Source organism: Agaricus bisporus (genome assembly GCF_000300575.1).
Source record: "Agaricus bisporus var. bisporus H97 unplaced genomic scaffold AGABI2scaffold_2, whole genome shotgun sequence".
Classification (NCBI taxonomy): Eukaryota; Fungi; Basidiomycota; class Agaricomycetes; order Agaricales; family Agaricaceae; genus Agaricus; species Agaricus bisporus.
This window is the reverse complement of record NW_006267355.1, coordinates 2,064,089-2,083,720: the sequence shown is the minus strand read 5'-3', so window position 1 is coordinate 2,083,720 and position 19,632 is coordinate 2,064,089. Positions and strand designations below refer to the sequence as shown.

The following is a 19,632-nucleotide window of genomic DNA, read 5'->3' as shown; positions in this document are numbered from 1 at the left end:
GCAGGCGCCTACATTGAATTCAGGTCTGCCAATGTTTCTTCCTCACCAGCATGGATAGACAGCCGCGCAAGGGCAAGGACCGCGAAATGCCTCTCCGCGACGCCCCCCAGCCCACCGACCTCGACAGCAGACTGACTGCTCTTAGGCGCAAGCAGGCCGGGTATTTTTCTGTCCTTCTTCCCACCTTCACCCCGCTCAACCCCCTTTTTCCCCCCAGCACAATGCGACCCAAGGAGCGTCCAGAGCGCACACCAGTACAGTCTACAACACCCTACTCGCTGCCGCCGCCTTCCCAACCCGCACCTCGGCACGACCGGTCGCCGAAACAGCCCGCAACACCCACCCGCGCCGCAGTCCCTCAATTACACCGCCGTCATGCTCCCCAGGTCGTGGTTTCAAAACCCCCAGACGAAGCAGACCACGAGGGATTTTCTCGTCTTAAGATTACCACCACCCCCCGCCCTCATATGTCCAAACCGAAGCTTTTCAACCCGGATGCGGACCCTATTCCTATGCGCCACACCGCTGAGCCAGAGCCCATGTCCGATTCTGACAGCTCGCACGTTCCTCGCAATGCCCCGACTACTCGCAACAACGGTACTAATGCTGCTCGTCAGCTTTTTGATCATCGTCGTCACGATCCCCTCCATTTCAATGTGCTTTCTCGACCACAACAAACCAACGAACGCTCTGCACCAACACCTAAATCCAGTGGAGATTACATCTCTGCTGGCTCCACTAGCTCATATGCCGCATCACTCTCCTCGTCTAATTTTACTTTATCTACGGACGGATCCTCAATGTCGTCCGCCGTTTTTGATAATCGGCCCGGTCACACTGCAACTGACGACTCTTCCGCTTCTGCCTTTTCACAACAACTCAAATTAATATATCGCAGAATCACCACCCTGGAGTCCAAGGTTCAGCAGGATGACTCTGATGAGCAGGACGAAATGGACTCTCGTGTGATGCTCAAAGGTCAAGAACTGACGCGGGAAGACATTGAAAACGAGAAATGGAGGAGAAAAGTGGACGACCATAAAAGGTATGAGTTTTCTCCCCTTGGTCTGCCAAATTTGGTGTCCGTGTACTCACAACTGTCTAGTTTGGCAGAGGACATGTACAACCTGTTACAGCTCTCTCTCGCCCCTTCTGTTCCCGCTTCTCTCAAACATGTGCCCACCAAGTATAACATCGTTGTACGATTGTGGACTCACGGCTTTTATAAGCTTCTCGAATCACTTCGCCGCTCCTGCTTTACGTCCCGCCTTGCACTCGAACTCCTCCAGGAGTTTATCTATTATTCGTATACGTTCTATATAGGTCTAGTTGAAGATCCAACCCTCAACTCATTTCGAAGCGGATGGCTCGAGGCTCTTGGCGATCTCGCTCGCTATCGCATGATCGTTGCGACTATGCTAGAGTCTGGAATGGGAACAAAGGGTAGCCGCCTAACGACATCCGCTTTACAAGCCGCCGACGAGATGAACCGGGTGAATGGACTCGATGTCCCCGTGATAGGCACCGCCAACGGCAACAGTACTGGTCAAAAGTCGTTCAGCAATGCACACGCAGGACGCGTTGCTAGCCAACCTCCAAGTGTTGGTGTTGCTGCAGCTCGGCTACTGGAAGTCGAACCTGACAGGGAGAGATGGAGAAGTATCGCTAGAGATTGGTATGCAACGGGCTTATTCGAACAACCCGGTACCGGCAAGTTACACCATCATCTGGGTCTGCTCTACCGTGAGGTGGAGAGCGAAGAGATGCGAGGTGTATACCACTTTGTGAAAAGGTACGTGGCTCCATTGCACGTTTTCAATTTCGTTTACTTATTAGTCGCTAATGCAGCATGACAACTCTTCACCCTTTTATGACCTCCCGTGAATCTATCCTTCCTTTGTGGAGCGGTTCCATGCAAACGCGTCGCATGAATCCCGATGCGAAGGTTTCCGAACTTTTCGTCCTTCTTCACGGAATGCTCTTCACAAACATTCAACTCGATGATTTCAAGCCAACTGCTGCGCGGTTCCTCGAGAGACTTGTCATCGAAGGTGCGGAAGAGCGAGAGTGGATAATGATGGCCATAATCAACATCTCCTCCGTCCTCGAATACGGCAAGCCCTCCGGACTGCTTCGACGAATGGGTGGTATCGGAGGTCGTGAGACTGGTCGCATCATTGCCAAAAAGCAGGCGACTCCTACAGACAACAAGATGGAGGTTGATGATGAGGGTCGGCAGTCAACTTCCCCGACGCTTTCAGAGGCAGGGCAACATTTAGAAACTTCGCCTGCATTCAAGTACGCGCTTCAATTGACATTTGCTATGCTAAGCTTTGTTCTACGAAATCCTACACGACGAGCAACCGAGTTTTCTCGGTCGTCCCTTAATCCGTATCTCACCACAATCCTCACTTTCCTCTCCACGGTGCTTAAGCACGCACCCTCTCTTGCCCTCCTGGAGCGAAGTATACCCTGGGATGACCTCACCACATTCTTCTCCAGTATCCCGCGAAAGGTTATGGAGTCGCAGGGTCTTTTCAGTGTTGTCGACGTAACGCCCGAACAACGCTGGCCTATGCTCACAACGGGATGTGCTCCACCCCTACCTGAGGATTGGTGTATGCGTGGTATGGAGTGGGTAAGCAGGAAAGTCTTCGAACGGGGCTATTGGAAGATGGGTGAAGATCGTCCTGAAGTGGAAGTATTGGAAACCCGCGAAAGTGATCAGATGACTGACGGTCAAATCGAAGATGACGGGGATGAGCGGAAGGGTCAACATTTCTATGGAGTCAGAGCGGAAGGTCCTGGTGATATGAGTGGGATTCCAACCTGCGCAGGGTGGCGTGTTAGTCCGAAGGAAACGACAATGAAACGTTGGGGACGTATTGTGCGAGGCGCCGTCGATATTGCGGGAACTGTTCCTGGCTTCAATTGGACTCAAGGTACACGCGAGTGGAGAGTCGAAGGAAAACTCGCAGACAAGGTTGCTGCGTGGAAAGAGATGGATAGGAAAGAACGAGAGGAAGAGGAAAAGAGGAGAACGGGAAGACGATGGCTCGACGAAGATGAGCTCATGGATGTTGATGAAGAGGATAGTGAGGAGGGTAGCAGCGAAGACGACGAAAATGATACTGAAGAGGTCAAAGAGCTTAAGGTTCGTTTCTATCGTTTTTATCGCTTTGAATATACTTATAGTGCTTCGTAGGCTCGTCGTCGGTATCTTCGTAGCCTCATCCTGTCAGGACAACAGGAACAGGTGTCAAATCCACCGCGTTCTCGTCGGCCTCGTACCTCAAGACGTGCTCACGACAATTACCCCGAGCTTCACATCGCGCAAGGCTATTCTGTCCTTGTCATTGATACAAACATCCTCCTCTCTTTTCTTCCCACGGTGGCTTCTCTAGTGGAAAGTTTGGTCTGGACAATTGTCATCCCTCTTCCCGTCGTCATGGAACTCGACGGCCTGGTGAATAATCCCTCAGAGCTTGGTCAGGCTGCTCAAAGCGCCATGAAATACATCACATCTCACCTACGTTCTCACTCCATTTCTCTCAAAGTACAAACCTCGAAAGGCAATTATCTGCCCACGCTGAACGTCAGGACAGAGGAAGTTGACTTTGCCCCTGGCAACTTTGAGAGAAGTATGGACGACTTGATTCTCAAGGCCGCTATTTGGCAGGATGAACATTGGATGGATCGATCTGCTCTTTTAGGATCAAGCAGTCAAGACACAAATGGTGCCGTTAAGGTCGTGCTTCTGAGTCTTGACCGCAATTGTATGTCTTTTGATTTCTTTCCTTCCTTTGTTGATGCTAATAAATACTTTTTTTCTAGTGCGCCTTAAGGCACGATCGCGCCAGCTTCCCGCCGCAGGCGAGAAAGACCTAGCCGCGCTCCTGGCCAAACCCGCCTAAGGTCTGGTTGGTTGTTAGACCTTCTTCACCTTACTGGGCTTGGCCAGGTGCGCGACTGGTTCTTTCGCGCCTGGGTATGTTTTTACTGTCACTACCAATACGGTATACGTCTTGTTCAACCAGAGCATTGACGTATGCTTGATGTATCATGGTCAACTTGTTGGGAGTAGACCTTGGGTGGTTTTCGGTCCGTCTGGCCGGGCGTGGGTCGAGGTGTCGGTGTTGTCCTTTTGTCGCTCATATTTGGCTTTCCCCCACGACACCCACGACATCATTTTAACATCGTTTCCAACACATCTACTTCGGCTCGATTGCTATCGTTCTCCACTGTTCTTGTTTGCATTGTATCATCCATCGAGCGGCGGTTTCGCAGCCCACGTGTAGATATTTAAAAAGCTTTTCTTCTTCCAGTGAGGAATCTTAGCTGGTTTTTCTTGTTATACAATCACATAAAATTCTCTGGACTAGTTTACTGCCTTCAGCTGTACCATCTTTTCATTCCAATTTCTTCTTTTCATCTCTTCATCACTATCACGACTTTTACCATCTCATTTCAACCTTAAAGATACCTTTCCTTTGTTTCGGTAATCATTACAATTGGTGTTACTGTCTCCTTCCTTTTTTTATTTGTTGCATTGAACTTGGTGTTAGGGTTCTTGTACGAGTATTGTATCCTATTGCATGTCCATTGCATTTTAAAAACGAAAAGAAAGATTCTCTTTCAAGTTCGGTGTGATTATATTCTATCATACAAAAGTAAAAAGCGGAAGGGATACTATCAAAACGGGACGCTATGAACTAAATATATTTCACTGATTTTGGGCTTCGGAGGCCCTGAAGGTCACTGGATCCATCGTGGCCCGCGAGTTGGTGAATTGAGCGTGACTTTCTCCGTAGATGCCAGCCTCCGAGAGAAGAGGTGAATCCGCACGGTCAAGTGCGACGTAGAAGCTACCGCCCGGCATGACTTGCATACGTTCCTGGTAGAATTGACGGGGCAAAAGAGATAGACCAGCGATATAAGCGACTGGTAACACCTGATTTTTAAAAAAGAGGGGGGTTAAGACGGGGTAAAGTTTCGGTAAAAGAAAAGACCTACCACCGTCCACGCAAGCCAAAGGTCATGGCACCAATCGTCTAATGGGTCTCGCCCTGTTGCTTTGTCCCATAGTTCAAGACCACTTCTCACCTTAGGAAATGGGATTAATTTCAAATGGCCCACATGTTAATGCGATATAGACGTACTTGGAAGAAAGCAAATCCGATAATGAGAAGGCCAAAGCCGGCGTGAAGAAGATTTGAAGGAGGATGGGGAACATCCTTGAGTACCAACCCTTCTGCCTTTCTGCGATGAATATAGCGTCCCAGCCATATTTGTAGGAAATATAAGGGGGGCAGGAACAATCCACAAATCTATTTCAGAAACGTGAATGAGCCGAGTGAAAGTGATTGGTAAAGGATTTTACCTGATGCGTTGAGAGAAAGTGTGAACCTTCGCTGCTAGCGACTGCGAGAGGGCCGAACAGCCATCCTATGACGATTATGGGTAGTGCAATCGACATATTGATGATTGAATGGGCCTTGAACCATTTTACGGTAAAGGTCCGCGACCAACGCGCAATAAGGGATCCTGCGGGCAAGAGCACGAGGAAACCAAATGAAAGCAAAACGCCGTGTGCAACGATAAGTTTTTCGTGGCCGCCAAACGAAGTCGTAGGGCCAACTGTCGAGTGTACTGTCGCCGAGTTCCCAGCATTGGGAGGGGGTGGCACGTTGTTACCACCGTTGCCTGATGTGGTCTGTTGACCGTCGAACGGCGGTGGCATTGGGACCGCCTCCTTGGAAAAGTCGATGTTGAGGAACCCAGCTTGATAATGAGCTAGGAGTTCCGTGTTTAGTAGCTTAGATCCGGGATTGGTCATGCCATACGCCCAGATTAAATGTTCAACTGGGTCTTCTGCCAATGCAGTCAAATTCGCTCGCATGTCGAACGCCATGCGAATAGAACCTTCAGGATGCCACTTAACCAAAGCACGTTCAGTAACAAGACAGTAGTGTAAAAACCGGGTATATTCACCGATGATGCTCCTGGGGGTATGGCCCTCGCAACTCGAAGGGGAGTTGGAATGAATACGGGCTCGACATGGTTGGGTCTACCATATCGATGTGAAAGCGAGAATGTGCCATCGTCATTTGGCCACACTACGACCATGGGCGTGCCCTCCATTTTACCGCCCCATCCACTGTAAGTCTTGAGTCATTGGTCCCAAGATGAAACTTGAATGCACTTACAGCGCCAACCATCCAATGGGCGGATACAGACCTGTCAACTGATCTAAAGGTCCAAGTCAGCCAACCGGCTCACATTGAGATGAAAAAGAAATTACAAGTTATCCGATTATTCTCGCCAAGAGTGGCATTGACACAGATGAACATGTTACATCCCGAGTCGCCTTTGAGGGCTGAAACTGTGGGGAGGTACTGCAAACACAGCAACGAAATAATTGCTGGCAGGAGAGATGGCAGAAGCATGATGAAACCTTAGGGCAACAGCAATCTGGGGTGAGATATTGGCTCTTATACCCAGCTTTTAACAGGATCCCCGCGCTCAGCCATGGTGACTTTTCAGAGGACGCGACGAATTCTCATGCAGAAATATCAAAGCGTGCGAACCAGGAACCGATGAACCAACGGGAGTTGATGAAACTCGAATGATGGGCGAAATCAATTGACACGCATCCACGCACACCGGGTGGATATTCCCTTGAAACCATCTTTCGTGTGAGTGATTGGACAGAACCTGTGAACCGCCAGAACAACTTTTATTCCGCTCAAGCTAAAATACACGTGACCCGTCGAGCTCTATTTTAGTGGACGACGCGCTCACTCGTAGAGCCAGCCTTCGTAGACGCTCTTCCAGGACGTGATGCCCTCAGGGAACCAGCTAACAGCGCACTCCGTTAGCATATGGGTCAACATCCTCAAAAATCAAAAGACATACAGATCAATCTCCTTGTTGGCACTCTCGACCGAGTCGGAGCCATGGCAGATGTTACGACCAACGGCAAGCGCAAAGTCGCCACGAATAGAGCCTAGATATCATCAAAGAACTTGTTATAGCCTTGTCCCAATAGATCAAATGAATATATGCGCACCAATAGGGGAAGCCAAAGGGTTGGTGGCACCCAACATGGCACGTCCAGTCTTGACTGCATCAAGGCCTTCAAAAACGATGGCAATGACGGGGCCAGAGGCCATGTATTTAACCAATCCAGGGAAGAAGGGCTTGTTGGCAAGATCAGCGTAGTCTGTCAAACATATATATTGGAGCTCGCTGATGAAGTGATCGATGAAGATGCTTACGCTTCCTAAGGTGATCTTCAGTAGGGTGGGCCATCTTGAGGGCAACGATCTTGAAACCACGCTCCTCGAAGCGGGCAATGATTTTGCCGACGAGTCCACGCTGGACACCGTCGGGCTATAGAGGAGAACGAAAACAACAATTAGAATTTTAAGTAACGTCAGGAAGCCGAGTGGAAAGTTGATGTGTACCTTGATCATAATGTAGGTGCGTTCAGTGTTGGACATGTTGTAGAAGAAAGGAGATCGATAGAAAAAAAATCAAATCCGATCTTTGCAGTTTTTTATACCATCTCCCCTCTACATTATCGACAAGTGATATCTAATCGAGATTCCAGAACGCCGTCGGAATCAAACATAACCACACAAACGACTCCCTCCCCGGAATCTTCCGGGGTGACCAGAGCCGACCTGCACAACCGTTATAACGTTCTCCAGTAATCTCCTCCGGCCCACCCCTTGAAATTTCTTGCAGCCATGTTCGGTCCTATGGGTGTTTCCTTGGCTCCTTACATTCGATCTTCCAAGACCCTCATGAACTGGGTCAAGCCTCTTGCTAACTGGTATGCCAACGTTGCTGGCTACAGAAAATATGGCTTCAAATACGATGATCTTTGTACGTCCCTTTTACCTACCTCAGAAATATAAACTTATCTGAATATCACGCAGTGGTTGAAGAGAATGATACGGTTCAAAGGGTATGACTGTCATTCAACATCCTCAACGAGTGAAGTTCAATATCAACTCGCTTTTTAACTCAGGCCCTTGGACGTCTGACTCCCCGCCAAGGATATGACCGTGCTTACCGTCTCAAACGCGCGAGTCATGCTAGTGTTCTGCATGCTCCTCTAGACAAGAGTGAATGGACTCCTGCAAGCGAGGTACGTTGAACTTAAATTTGCATCCTTTAAAGAAACTAACGAATGTACACATGACAGGATGTCAGGTATCTCAAGCCGCACGTCAACAACATCCTGAAGGAACAAGCAGAGAGGCAGAAGTGGGATTCGGTTACCGTTCAGAGAAACTAAGTCCTTTAGCCCTGTCCGTAGACCTTCTACACAATTGTATTCCTCCAATTCTAATTCTTTAGATATCTGTGGCTCCTTACAGTCGCATCACAATTCAAATGCATCTAAAAAGCATCTCATTTGATTTACACTATAATAAATTCATAACTTCTTATTCTATCTAGCATTCACATAAGTAATCTGTACACTCGTCATTTTCGGGTGCTCTTCCTAGTGTTGAACAGCCTTGAGAAGGGGCGAGACAGTGGGAATGCTGTTTGAAGTGTAGAACTCGACGATCTTCTTGCCTACAGCAGCGATGTCTACAAGCAATGTCAACATATAGGAAAAAAGCCATGACTAAAGATCACATACTGCTGCCAGTGATACCAAACTTCTCATATACCTTCAAGTAAGGGCCTGAAGCACCCCATCCATTAAGACCAAATTGCTAACAATCCAGATCAGTATTATGTCTGATAGGCAATTTTATAGAGTCCCACCTCATGACTGTACTTCTGCCAACCAGTGGGAGAAGCAGCTTCCAAAGAAAGAATTGGGGCACCGCTCCTCAGGACACTGAGTCTGTATTCTTGATCTTGCTGGTCAAAGGTGAGCCAGCACGGCAAGCTGACAACACGGGTCTTGATGCCTTCTGCCTTGAGTTTCTTGGCGGCATCAACCGCAATATTGACTTCACTACCAGTGCTGACAATAGTAAGGGCCTCATTCTGTTCCTCGACTAGAACGTAACCTCCACGAAGGGCATTTTGAATGGTAGAACCTTCCAAGTTGGGGAGGTTTTGACGGGAGAGGGAAAGGATGGAGGGCGTTCCTCTTGAGGTGATAGCAGAGTAGTAAGCGGCAGAGGTCTCGTTGCCATCAGCGGGGCGCCAGAAGGCAATGTTAGGAGTCGCGCGGAAATGGATGTACGTCTCGATAGGTTGATGGGTAGGCCCGTCCTCACCAAGACCAATGGAATCGTGGGTAGCTGATTATCATAATAAGAATTTTTTCTTGACGCGTCATATCAAGTGTACTTACCAACCCAAATGACCTGATGCCCGCTGAGTGCTGCAAGTCTGACTGCACCTGCGGCATAGGATACGAAGTTCTGCGAAACGATAAAAAGTCAGTTTTCGAAGTCAGATCTCTAGCCGACCACCCACCATGAAAGTTCCAACGAAGGGAATGATACCACCATAGGCATGTAAACCGTTGGCGATAGCACCCATACCGTGTTCACGAACACCATAACGAATATAAGTGCCAGCATAAGTACCCAATCCTGTGCTAGGGTGCTGGAAGTCGACGCTGCCCTTGACCTTGGTCAAGTTGCTGCCTGTCAAATCGGCAGAACCGCCCAGCAATTCAGGAAGAACAGAGGATATGGAAGTCAAAGCAATCTCTGAAAGCTTGCGAGAGGCTTGGGCAGCATCGGCAGTAGTATAGACGGGAAGTGATTTTTCCCATCCTTCAGGAAGCTTGCCATCAATGCGGCGGACGAGTTCAGCGTGTTCCTTGGGGTATTTCTGTTGATATGAGGCTAACAAGGCATTCCATTGCTGCTCGAGCGCAGCACCGCGCCTACCAACTTCAGCGTAGGCATCATAAGTTTCCTGAGGGACGTAGAATTGTTTGTCGGTAGGGAAATTGAATCTTTCCTTGAGTTGAACGATGTCGTCGGCTTTCAAGGCTATATATAGGAAGTGCAGTGAGTTTAAAGATATACCACATATACATTTTTTGACTCACGGGCTCCGTGCACACTATGTGAGCCTTGCAGTTTGGAACCGTAACCAATGGTGGTTCTGAGGCGAATGATTGTGGGCTTATCCGTCGATTTGCGGGCCTCGGCAATAGCATTGTATATGCCAGTCAGGTCACTGCAGATCCCAGATCAGCTTCTCTCGACGGCCGCCCACAAGATATACTAACCTGTCGCCATCATCGACGTGAAGTACCTGCCATCCGTAAGCCTCAAAGCGCTGCGGGACGTTCTCGGTGAATGCGACAGCAGTGTCACCATCAATGGAGATGTCTAAAGTGTATCAGTAAAAATGCCCACGGTTCAGCAAAAACAGACTCACGATTGTCGTCGTAGATCTAGGACACGGATAAGTGATATCACGCGAAATTGGATAAGCAACACTACTTACAACGATGAGATTGCGAAGTTTAAGGTGACCAGCCACACTTGCAGCCTCGGAAGCAACACCTTCCATCAGGCAACCATCACCAGCAAAGGCTAATAACCACAGTTAAGAGCTTTTTTACCATATGAAGTGAAAGTGGAGCTTACCATAAGTGTAGTTGTTGATCAGATCGAAACCTTCTTTGTTGTACACAGCGGCGAGATGGGCTTGAGCCATGGCAAGACCGACAGCATTACTGAATCCCTGGCCGAGAGGACCAGTTGTTACCTCGATTCCTTAATTGGTTGAAGGTAGAGTCAGGAGGATGAAACAGATGATGATCTATAGTCCTGCATACCATCGGTGTGGCCGACTTCGGGATGACCAGGAGTCTTCGAATCGACTTGGCGGAAACCTTTGAGGTCGTCCAATGAGAGTTTGTATCCGAGTAGATGCAAAAGGACATATTGCAGGGCGCATCTGATGATCACAAGGGGTTGAAGTGCCAAGTCGACATACTTACGGTAGAACTTACGCATGACTAGATATCAAAGCACGTGCGTTGAGAACAAAACCAGACAAGATTGCAAAAAAACGAACCCATTGGACAGAACAAAGCGATCGCGGTTAAACCATCTAGAGCTTTTGGGGTTGGCATTCATGAATCTATAGTTCGATGGATATTGAGATGAAGGAAGATTATTGTAATCATGTATGAGCGACTACCTGGAGAAGAGGACATGGGCGACTGGCGCCATGCCCATCGGTGCACCTGTCACGATGATGAGATACCGCGATAACGACAAGAGAAGTTGGACCGACCCGGGTGTCCAGAGTTAGCTTTGCTGACCGTGTCCGCCGCGAGGGTACGGATGGTTGCGATTGCGACATCGTCAGTCTTGGTCTGTGTGAAGGCCATTGTAGAGGAAGGGAAGGGAGGGAAGGGTGCAGAGTAAAGCAGCGGCCGAAAGGAAAATATTTATTGACGATCAGCATTTCACATCTAATCGACCATGATGATTGATGATCGAAATCCGGAGTTTGTCCAGGTAATTTATTGCCGTAATTGAATGTGTCCCCTTTTTCCCCCTTGCCCATGCATCCTCAACTCTCGGATAAACGAATTAGTAAGTCCGCGCTTGCTTCTCGTCGCCTTTTCGCTGATCGCGTTCCTTTAGTCTGCAAAGATTTTATCAAAGCCCTCGAAGAGTGCCATGCTACCGGTTGGCGGAGATTTACGGGTGCCTGCAACAAGCAAAAAGACGAATTGAATCGATGTCTGCGGACCGAAGTAAGGAACATATAGATCCCCGTATGTGCCCACTCAACTGACAGTGAGCCGTCCTTGCAGCGCGTCGCCCGCTCAGCTCGTAACCGAGAGACTGCCAAAGAGCGCAAGCTTAAAGCAGAGCAGGCACTCAAAGATTTCAACGATTCATGACGTCTCGGATACTTTGGCTTTGTAAAAATTTCCCATCCCAAGGTACGGTCTCCAACTCGCTTTGTCGCAAGCTTAAAACGTCTGTAACAGATATATATAGACTCGCTTGGGCGACCTGCCCAATAATGTCACTCCACTCCTACAACTCGCAAGTTTCAAAACCGAGCGCTTCATTTAATTTTTCACCCCGCCGCCCGCCGTTCCTGTCGTGAGCTGCAAGCGGATCTACCCCGGACCCTGGTAACTTGTCTAATACATGCCGTTGTCTAATGGACCACTCCCATAGCAATAGTCACTCTGCACCTGATTCGACGCGTACGAGATCTACTTGATATTAACCGGTGCATCTTGTTGCAGGCGAATTATAGTGATACAATAATTGAACAAACTACATGATAAGATCGTGAAATGTATGGAGAAAGGCAATGCGAAGTGTACGGTAAATGATATGCATAACTTCAGTCCGCAGATAAAACAGGCTTCACCATGTCCAACTTTGACAACCTGTTCAGACCGCTTTCAGCAGCCCGAGCAGCAGATGTCAGATCTATGTGGAAAAATGGTGTCACGTCAGGCATCACAGGCTCCCATCTCCTCAGTTCAACATCTTTTTCTGCGATACCAATGTCCGCCTTGCTGTCCCCACTCTCGACATCACTCACAGGCTCGACTGAGCTATCATCAGGTAACCTTCCGCCACGATAGGGGACCACAGCAGCAACTTCTCGGGGAACTTTTGAATGCGTGTTCCCATAACCAAAACCTCCAGCAACCAGAGCCCGACGGATCCAGGGTGATAAAATAGTGGCGAAATGGAACTATGACAAATGAGATTATCATCAGGATTAACGACGTCAGGCGTCAGGTCTCACCTCTACTGGATAATCAGTCCACCGTTCAATTTCACTGCGGGCGTCGATAAGTGATTGGATAGCAGTGGTATCAATATGTGAGCTATAATTAAGATTCAACATCAGCCAATCACATACGAACAACGAATTACGCACACAGTAGAAAAATCAAGGATTATCGCGTGAAGCCAAGGTTTCTTTTCATTGATTGCTTGTTCTTGCGCCGAGTTACGGCGTGGACTGTTATCGTTCCAAGGACGATCACGGAGTTTGACAGCGCCAATGTCCTTGCCCCGACGCATATTCTCCTTCACATAGTCAACGAGAGCAGAGTTGACAATCGAGCAATTAGGGTACAGATAGCTTTCTTCAAACCTGTAGATCAAAATTCCAGGCGCCGGCGGCGAGACTTTGATGTGAGGATTGTTGATATTGTTTTGTTTAATGGGAACAAAAATTTCCCTTTTGTCCTTTTCATCACCCGAATCACTTTCTAGGGATACTTTACCCAAGAATTGACCGCGAGGATGAGCGAGACGTATGAGTAATAATGCAACTGAAGCAGCGATAGATGTGTAGATGCCATGTTCGATTGATGAGAATATCGTGATTAGGACTGCAGCGAGCCAAATGAAAAATTCGAGAGGAGAAACACGCCAGTATCGGAAGACCTGATCGGGAGAAGCGACCAGGTCGGCTACCGCATGAATGATGATGGCCGAAAGGGCAGCATTAGGAATCCAGAAGAATGCCTGTGTAAGGCCATAAAGAGCGACGATAACGACCATTGCTGTAAAAATACCGGCCAGAGGTGTTCGGACTCCGGATTTCGACTTGAGCGCCGAACGAGAGAAGGATCCGGTAGCTGGGTAAGCACCAAAGCAAGAGCCAACCGTGTTGGTGACGCCGATGGCTATCAACTCCTGATTGGGGTTGATCTTGTAGCCATTCAAACGACCAAAAGCTAGATGTACAGATTAGATTGAATGAAAACCTTTTTTTGTAAGTCACATACATTTTGAGATGGCTATATGCTCTAGAAGTAAGATGATTGTGGCCACAGGTAATTCAGGTGCCATGGCAGATACGAGACTGCTGCTGATGCGAGGTGAATGAATGTGCTTGAAACCAGCGGGGACATCCTTCAGAATCCTGATCGGGTAGTTGCCGTTCGAATCCCTCCGAGTACGGCAGTACAACCAGGCAGCGATGGTGAAGACCACGATGATAAAAGCATTTCTCATGGCACTGAGAAAGAAGAACAGCCGCGCTGTTTCTCATGTTAGTCTAAGGATGGCAGTTTAGATGAAGATCGCACCTCGACGAGGCCATCTCTTGCTGCACCACGTGCAGACATAACGAATGATATAGAGAGATACGAGGCCCGTTAGGCCCCAGGCGGCATCAAGTTTCGTACGAGGCAGACCCTTGAGTGTGTTGATGATAACTTGATATGTTGCGGCTCGGGTACTGAAAAATGACTTTCAGTTCTTTGTCCGCTGCGGCCATTCTCCACTTACTCAAAACCTGCTATTCCCATTAAACCTGGGACCTGTCCAGCGGCGATGCTTATGGCTGAACCAGTCATGAAGCCGCTGACGGCGGGCATGGGGATGAACTCTACGATCCAACCAATACGTAAAAGGCCGATGCCAAGCACGATGAAGCCACAGATGAAAGCCAGTCCAGTGGCGATTGTGGGCCCATCAAATTCTCCAGGATGACGCTCCTGCACATGCTTGATGACGTTGCCCACCGTAAGAGACATGACAGCAACAGGTCCGATAGAGACATCTTTGGACGTTGCAAAGATCTATGGTTCTGATGGTAAGCATATCGATTAGGAAGAGAAGTAGCGGTAATCATACACAATACAAAAGCACTCCAAAGAATGAGGAGTATAGTCCATATTCGGGGGGCAATGTGGCAATCTATAGGACGCCTGTTAGCCTGCGGCACCTTGTCTTGGAATTTTGAACAAACCTGGGCATATGACATTCCTTGCGGAACGAGGACAATACCGACGGTCAAACCTGCAACAATGTCTCCAGAAAGCCAGCCGATATCTAGGACACACATGGGTTACTCAAAGGCTAGGTGTGTAGAAAAAATAAGTGAAGCTGAGACTCACTGTATCGCGTTATCCAATTTAGAATTGGGAAGAGACCCAGGATGTACGATTTGATCTAGGAAGAAAAATCAACAGAGTGAGGCAAAAACTGAGAAGGGAGCTACATGAGGCAAAGGATTCGTCCGAAAACTAGACGACCAATCTTTGACAGAGATGACCTCGACGCCGTGCTCGGGATAATCGACGACTTTCTTGCCGATTTTTTTGACACTTTCAGGGACCATGGTGTATAGTGTTCAGAAGTGAAAAGAGGGCTTTTAAGTTGCTGAACAGGTCAACTTTTTTTTCTTGGAAAGGCTGAAGGCTGAAGAAGAAGGACGCAGAATCCCAAAGCAGGTTGCGACTATTGTCTGGGCCTTGAGCTTATCTAGTATGGGCAAGAGGAAATGAGACGTAAGTGACTGGGGAATGACGGGAATTAAGAGCAGAATCTATAGCTGCGGTAACCGTTTCAGCCCCAGATTGCATTACTCAGAGCCAGTAGTAATGCAGAAGTGTTCCAATGGTGTTGTCATATCGAGATATGATTGCGCAATTTTGGGTCGAGATCACGGCACCAAATCCAGTCATCCAAAAACCTGTCGTGGCTCCTCCTTCCATAGGTTCTGAGCACTCAAGGGAGCATCCGAATTGCGTGGTATACGCCTTCTACGGAAAATAATAAGGATTTATCCGCACCATTTATGATGCAATCGACTTTTCGTAGGTCAATGGGCGACACGGTCATCCGAAGTTGGTCCAGGCTTGGCCGTTGCGGAGTGAAGCCAAGCTTTCAGCCTTAAAACATCAGACTGAGTCCCAGACGAGGAGGGCATGAATACTGATGGGCCAAGATCACTTAGCGGTGTGTAAGAGGCAAGGCACGGGACACCGGCGCCTATTCTGTTGTTTTCCGGATTTGTTTCTTTTCTCTTTCTGCAGGCCAGTGCGCGGTGCGCCTGTATCACGACTCACGACCCCCTCTACACACTACTACTTTAATGTCCCTACCCCTCAAATCCACCCCCCTCGTGGCCCCGGGCCACACCCGCCCCGTCACCCATCTTTCTTTCTCTCCGATTCAGGACGATGGAACCTTCTTGCTGGTCTCAAGTTGTAAGGATGGAAATCCAATGTTGAGAGAATGGACAGGCGATTGGATCGGCACCTTCCTTGGCCACAAGGGTGCTGTTTGGAGCACTAAGCTCTCTCCCGATGCTGCTAGAGCCGTCAGCGGCAGCGCCGATTTCACCGCGTGAGTGTTTTGCTTCTTTCTTCCCCCTGTCAAATGTAGCTTGGCTCAGAAGCAACCCAGAAAAGTATGGGATTCGTATTCAGGTGCTGTCCTACACTCTTTCCCGCACAATCACATCGTCCGCACGGTCGCCATCTCACCTGCATCCTCACGAATCCTCACGGGTGGTCAGGAGAAGAAGGTCAGGATATTCGATCTTAATAGGCCTGATGCCGACCCAGATTTCCTGGTGGAAAATACCGCTCTCTCTCACGATGGGGTGATAAAAAGTGTTGTCTGGGTAGGAGACCACACTGGTGTAACGGCTGCAGAGGATGGCAAGGTCAAGTAGGTGCCAGTCTGCCCATTTGGCTCACATTGTACTCACCACTGGCTAGGTGGTGGGATTTGCGCACACGTAAACTGACCACCAGCCTTTCGTTTCCGAACCCAATCACATCGATGGAATTTTCCGCGCAGACGTCCCGTTTAGTCGTTACATCTGGAAAAACCGTTTCTTTCATACCCGTCCTTCCGACTGGTCATGACGGTGTCGGAACCCATACTTTGACCCTCCCTTATTCCCCTTCGTCTGCTTCTATCCACCCTATTTTGCAAGATCGATTTGTGACCGGCAACTCAGGGGATGAATGGGTGCGAGTTCATGGCATGGATGGTGAAGAAAGGGAAGTGTTAAAAGGTCATCATGGCCCCGTGCACTGCGTCGAGTTTAGCCCCGACGGTGAGATGTACGCCAGCGGTAGTGGTATGTTCCCGCCTGTTCCCGCTGCACCGGGTACTTTACTAATTTGTGTTTACAGAGGATGGTGAGTCATGTGGTAATCACGGAAATGTCATCAACTCAAGGGCGCATAGGGACGATTCGACTATGGCAAACGACTCCTGGAAAGACGTACGGTCTATGGCAGGGGGTGAGCAATGGGGTGCATGGGATGTAAAAGAGAGGAAGTATGGTGTATGCTCTGGCTCGAGACTGTCTGCTGTGTGTGCTCTAGTACGTATAATGATATCAGTCATCCTCTGCAAACATGACCAACTCCGATTATGTGACGTCGTCACTCAAAACATTCCAACCTCTCCACTTCCTTGCTAACTCTCCACAACATGCTCTCTTCTACCTGCGAGGTCCCCCTGCACACCCAGGAATACCACCCTCCCCGTCGCTCTTCATCTCCCCCAGCTATCACCCACCATCCGCATATCATACCCCATGTCTTACCCACAAATTCACTGATCCACTCCATGGCCGGGGCTGCACATTACTCGGGAGGCAGGGTTGACAATGCTTGTTCTCGTCCTCGCCGCAGAAGCACCGGCGCATCCATGTCGCTGGAAAGCCATGCCGATCTCAAGGAAGAGCACGCAAGAGTGTTGAAGGACCTTATTGAGCTTTTTTCCGGTCGTCCTACGCTGGAAATATTTGATCGCTCGTGGAGCAAGGATGCCGTCTTTCAGGTAGACAAATATCTATCTTCTTGGTGGATCAGAATAATTCTCATCCGAAGCGCAGGATCCATTCGCAACTTGTAAGGGTTACGATGAATATGTGTCACAGGTATGTCTCCTATGCTTCAGAAACTTGTCAAACGTCTGACGATAGATACCCTAGTGGTTTGCGATGGTCAGCTGCTATTGCCCCCATTTTGATCTCCGTTGCTCACTCATTGACTTAGGCGAAGCGATTCTCGAAATCCACCACAAAGTCAACTCGGATCATGTCTTCGACAAGTTCTCCGAATCGGTTAATATATTATCAGGTCCAAGAATATGTTACCCGAATTTTCGGAATTAAGAGAGTGAGTGCTTTTACATCAATTATATCTACCCTGCTCAACTTCTTTATGAAACAGACGGTAGAGTCAGTCGTCGTCGTCGATATGGATGAGGAATGCAAAATAAGGTTTCTATCCAATGAATGGCAAGGGCAGAATAGTAAATGGAACCTCGACTTCATAGCTGAACTGGTTCCTGCCAAAGTTTTGCCATGGCTAGTCCATACTCCCAAACAATCTCACTAACAACCTTCATTCACTTTTCTTGGGTGTATATGTGTATATCAATCTCAGCAGACCTACGTACTTGTACAATAATACTTATTTTCAACTTGATGGGAATCGTTCTCTCTCAGTCTCTCAAAGCGTACTCGCTAATGGGAATTTGACGGACAACCGGCTGACGGGGGAGGAAAATTTGAGGAGAATAGAAGTTCTTAGTCAAGATGCGGTCACAGGCCACCGGTGATCAGCTGGACTGCCATTCTGATTTTCTCCACGCTTTGTGCACATATATACTGCAACCTGTACACTTATCAATCCAACATCCCTTCCATCGCAGTCATGCAGTCTCAGTCTATATCACGTTTGGCTCCCATCGGTGTGAGCGCTGCTTTAGAAGCAGACTCTGTTCAACCTCGACCGAAGATCTTCGATGAATTTGCCTTAACGGACCGTGTCGGTATGGTTTCAGGGGGAAATCGTGGTCTCGGACTTGAGATGGCTCTAGCCCTCTGCGAAGCCGGAGCAAGGGTAATCTATTGTATCGATTTGCCAGAAAAGGCATCAGAGGAATGGACCAAGACGAAGACATTTGTGGACAAGTTGAATAATGGATCGAGGTTGGAGTATATAAGTGCAGATGTGACCGATCAAGAAAAAATGTGGAAGATCGGAGAGGAGATAGGGGAGAAGGAGAAGAGAATGGATGTTTGTGTTGCTGCGGCAGGTATCTTGAAGAGCCATACCAATTGTTTGGAGTATCCAGCTCAGCAATTCCAGGACGTGAGCGAGTTATTGCTTGGCTTTAGAGTCGTTTTGACATCGAATAATAGGTTTTTAATGTCAACGTCAATGGCGTCCTGTTCACTGCTCAAGCAGCTGGGAGGCAAATGGCCAAGTTTGGAAATGGAGGTAGCATCATCTTGATTGCTTCCATGTCGGGATCTATCACGAACAGAGTACGCGGTTGGAAGCTATAAAAGAATGCTTAAGCAATCTGATGAATGCTCTCTCTCCCTTCTTATAGGATCATGCCTGGGTTTCTTACAACAGTAGCAAGTCTGCCGTTCTGCAAATGGCTCGAAGCATGGCTTGTGAGCTCGGTCCTAAAAACATCCGCGTGAACACGCTTTCTCCAGGACATATCTATACGAAGTGAGTTTGCCTTTGTGATGATTGAGACCGGTTGAGCTGATGAAATAATTGACCAGGATGACAGCAGCGTATATTGACGAGCAACCGCACCTTCTGGAAAAGTGGTCCAATTTGAATCCTATGGGCCGTATTGGACGTCCAGATGAGTTGCGTGGAGTGATTACATGGTTGGCTAGCGATGCATCAACATTTTGTACTGGAAGCGAGTACGTCGAGACACAAAAAAGTCCGAGCCTTTTTGCTGACTTTCGATATTGCAGTATCGTTGTAAATGGAGGACACCATGCATGGTAAAGAAAGGAGAATGTAAATATTCGGATTGTAAATTGTAGTGTACATGTACTGCTCGATTTCAAATTCACACCCAGAAATTTCAGGCACGTGCGAAATTTCATCCTCTTCCCAGA

At 48.3% G+C, this 19,632-nt stretch overlaps 9 protein-coding genes across 9 annotated transcripts; 5 read left to right on the top strand and 4 right to left on the bottom strand.

Annotated features, from left to right (window-relative positions):
• Nucleotides 1–50: 50 nt before the first annotated feature.
• Nucleotides 51–4,403, top strand: AGABI2DRAFT_183496 (hypothetical protein; the record flags this gene model as incomplete). Its single annotated transcript, XM_006458396.1, has 6 exons — nucleotides 51–160; nucleotides 218–1,045; nucleotides 1,106–1,792; nucleotides 1,849–3,154; nucleotides 3,206–3,776; nucleotides 3,835–4,403. 6 exons carry the CDS (start codon nucleotides 51–53, stop codon nucleotides 3,912–3,914), a joined length of 3,582 nt encoding a protein of 1,193 aa, XP_006458459.1. The 3' UTR covers nucleotides 3,915–4,403.
• Nucleotides 4,404–4,723: 320 nt separating this feature from the next.
• On the bottom strand, nucleotides 4,724–6,141 carry AGABI2DRAFT_64406 (hypothetical protein; the record flags this gene model as incomplete). The annotated part of the gene is made up of 5 exons (XM_006458395.1): nucleotides 4,724–4,951; nucleotides 5,014–5,103; nucleotides 5,160–5,327; nucleotides 5,381–5,935; nucleotides 5,992–6,141. The coding sequence occupies 5 exons, from the start codon at nucleotides 6,139–6,141 to the stop codon at nucleotides 4,724–4,726; spliced, it is 1,191 nt and encodes a 396-aa protein (XP_006458458.1).
• A 555-nt stretch (nucleotides 6,142–6,696) lies between these two features.
• Nucleotides 6,697–7,567, bottom strand: AGABI2DRAFT_190737 (hypothetical protein). The gene is made up of 5 exons (XM_006458394.1): nucleotides 7,467–7,567; nucleotides 7,278–7,392; nucleotides 7,070–7,222; nucleotides 6,916–7,006; nucleotides 6,697–6,858 (listed from the first exon to the last, which is right to left on the bottom strand). The coding sequence occupies exons 1-5, from the start codon at nucleotides 7,500–7,502 to the stop codon at nucleotides 6,798–6,800; spliced, it is 456 nt and encodes a 151-aa protein (XP_006458457.1). The 5' UTR covers nucleotides 7,503–7,567; the 3' UTR covers nucleotides 6,697–6,797.
• Nucleotides 7,568–8,210: 643 nt separating this feature from the next.
• AGABI2DRAFT_190736 (hypothetical protein) lies at nucleotides 8,211–11,457 on the bottom strand. Its single transcript, XM_006458393.1, has 15 exons — nucleotides 11,242–11,457; nucleotides 11,146–11,191; nucleotides 11,020–11,085; nucleotides 10,955–10,960; nucleotides 10,778–10,899; nucleotides 10,587–10,715; nucleotides 10,444–10,532; nucleotides 10,375–10,390; nucleotides 10,223–10,325; nucleotides 10,040–10,170; nucleotides 9,454–9,980; nucleotides 9,329–9,398; nucleotides 8,788–9,275; nucleotides 8,660–8,735; nucleotides 8,211–8,607 (listed from the first exon to the last, which is right to left on the bottom strand). The coding sequence occupies exons 1-15, from the start codon at nucleotides 11,336–11,338 to the stop codon at nucleotides 8,516–8,518; spliced, it is 2,058 nt and encodes a 685-aa protein (XP_006458456.1). The 5' UTR covers nucleotides 11,339–11,457; the 3' UTR covers nucleotides 8,211–8,515.
• A 58-nt stretch (nucleotides 11,458–11,515) lies between these two features.
• AGABI2DRAFT_115488 (hypothetical protein) lies at nucleotides 11,516–11,860 on the top strand (the record flags this gene model as incomplete). Its single annotated transcript, XM_006458392.1, has 3 exons — nucleotides 11,516–11,546; nucleotides 11,598–11,710; nucleotides 11,771–11,860. The coding sequence occupies 3 exons, from the start codon at nucleotides 11,516–11,518 to the stop codon at nucleotides 11,858–11,860; spliced, it is 234 nt and encodes a 77-aa protein (XP_006458455.1).
• Nucleotides 11,861–15,113, bottom strand: AGABI2DRAFT_190734 (hypothetical protein). Its single transcript, XM_006458391.1, has 11 exons — nucleotides 14,947–15,113; nucleotides 14,843–14,897; nucleotides 14,695–14,777; nucleotides 14,580–14,642; nucleotides 14,232–14,524; nucleotides 14,030–14,181; nucleotides 13,727–13,981; nucleotides 12,868–13,675; nucleotides 12,733–12,814; nucleotides 11,951–12,678; nucleotides 11,861–11,902 (listed from the first exon to the last, which is right to left on the bottom strand). Exons 1-10 carry the CDS (start codon nucleotides 15,064–15,066, stop codon nucleotides 12,319–12,321), a joined length of 2,271 nt encoding a protein of 756 aa, XP_006458454.1. The 5' UTR covers nucleotides 15,067–15,113; the 3' UTR covers nucleotides 11,861–11,902; nucleotides 11,951–12,318.
• Nucleotides 15,114–15,736: 623 nt separating this feature from the next.
• On the top strand, nucleotides 15,737–17,137 carry AGABI2DRAFT_134184 (hypothetical protein). Its single transcript, XM_006458390.1, has 5 exons — nucleotides 15,737–16,076; nucleotides 16,137–16,403; nucleotides 16,454–16,821; nucleotides 16,877–16,882; nucleotides 16,932–17,137. The coding sequence occupies exons 1-5, from the start codon at nucleotides 15,823–15,825 to the stop codon at nucleotides 17,012–17,014; spliced, it is 978 nt and encodes a 325-aa protein (XP_006458453.1). The 5' UTR covers nucleotides 15,737–15,822; the 3' UTR covers nucleotides 17,015–17,137.
• A 43-nt stretch (nucleotides 17,138–17,180) lies between these two features.
• On the top strand, nucleotides 17,181–18,094 carry AGABI2DRAFT_63301 (hypothetical protein; the record flags this gene model as incomplete). The annotated part of the gene is made up of 4 exons (XM_006458389.1): nucleotides 17,181–17,522; nucleotides 17,587–17,631; nucleotides 17,750–17,876; nucleotides 17,940–18,094. The coding sequence occupies 4 exons, from the start codon at nucleotides 17,181–17,183 to the stop codon at nucleotides 18,092–18,094; spliced, it is 669 nt and encodes a 222-aa protein (XP_006458452.1).
• Nucleotides 18,095–18,336: 242 nt separating this feature from the next.
• AGABI2DRAFT_134183 (hypothetical protein) lies at nucleotides 18,337–19,628 on the top strand. The gene is made up of 5 exons (XM_006458388.1): nucleotides 18,337–18,853; nucleotides 18,904–19,029; nucleotides 19,098–19,225; nucleotides 19,282–19,431; nucleotides 19,486–19,628. The coding sequence occupies exons 1-5, from the start codon at nucleotides 18,413–18,415 to the stop codon at nucleotides 19,517–19,519; spliced, it is 879 nt and encodes a 292-aa protein (XP_006458451.1). The 5' UTR covers nucleotides 18,337–18,412; the 3' UTR covers nucleotides 19,520–19,628.
• The last annotated feature ends 4 nt before the right edge of the window (nucleotides 19,629–19,632 follow it).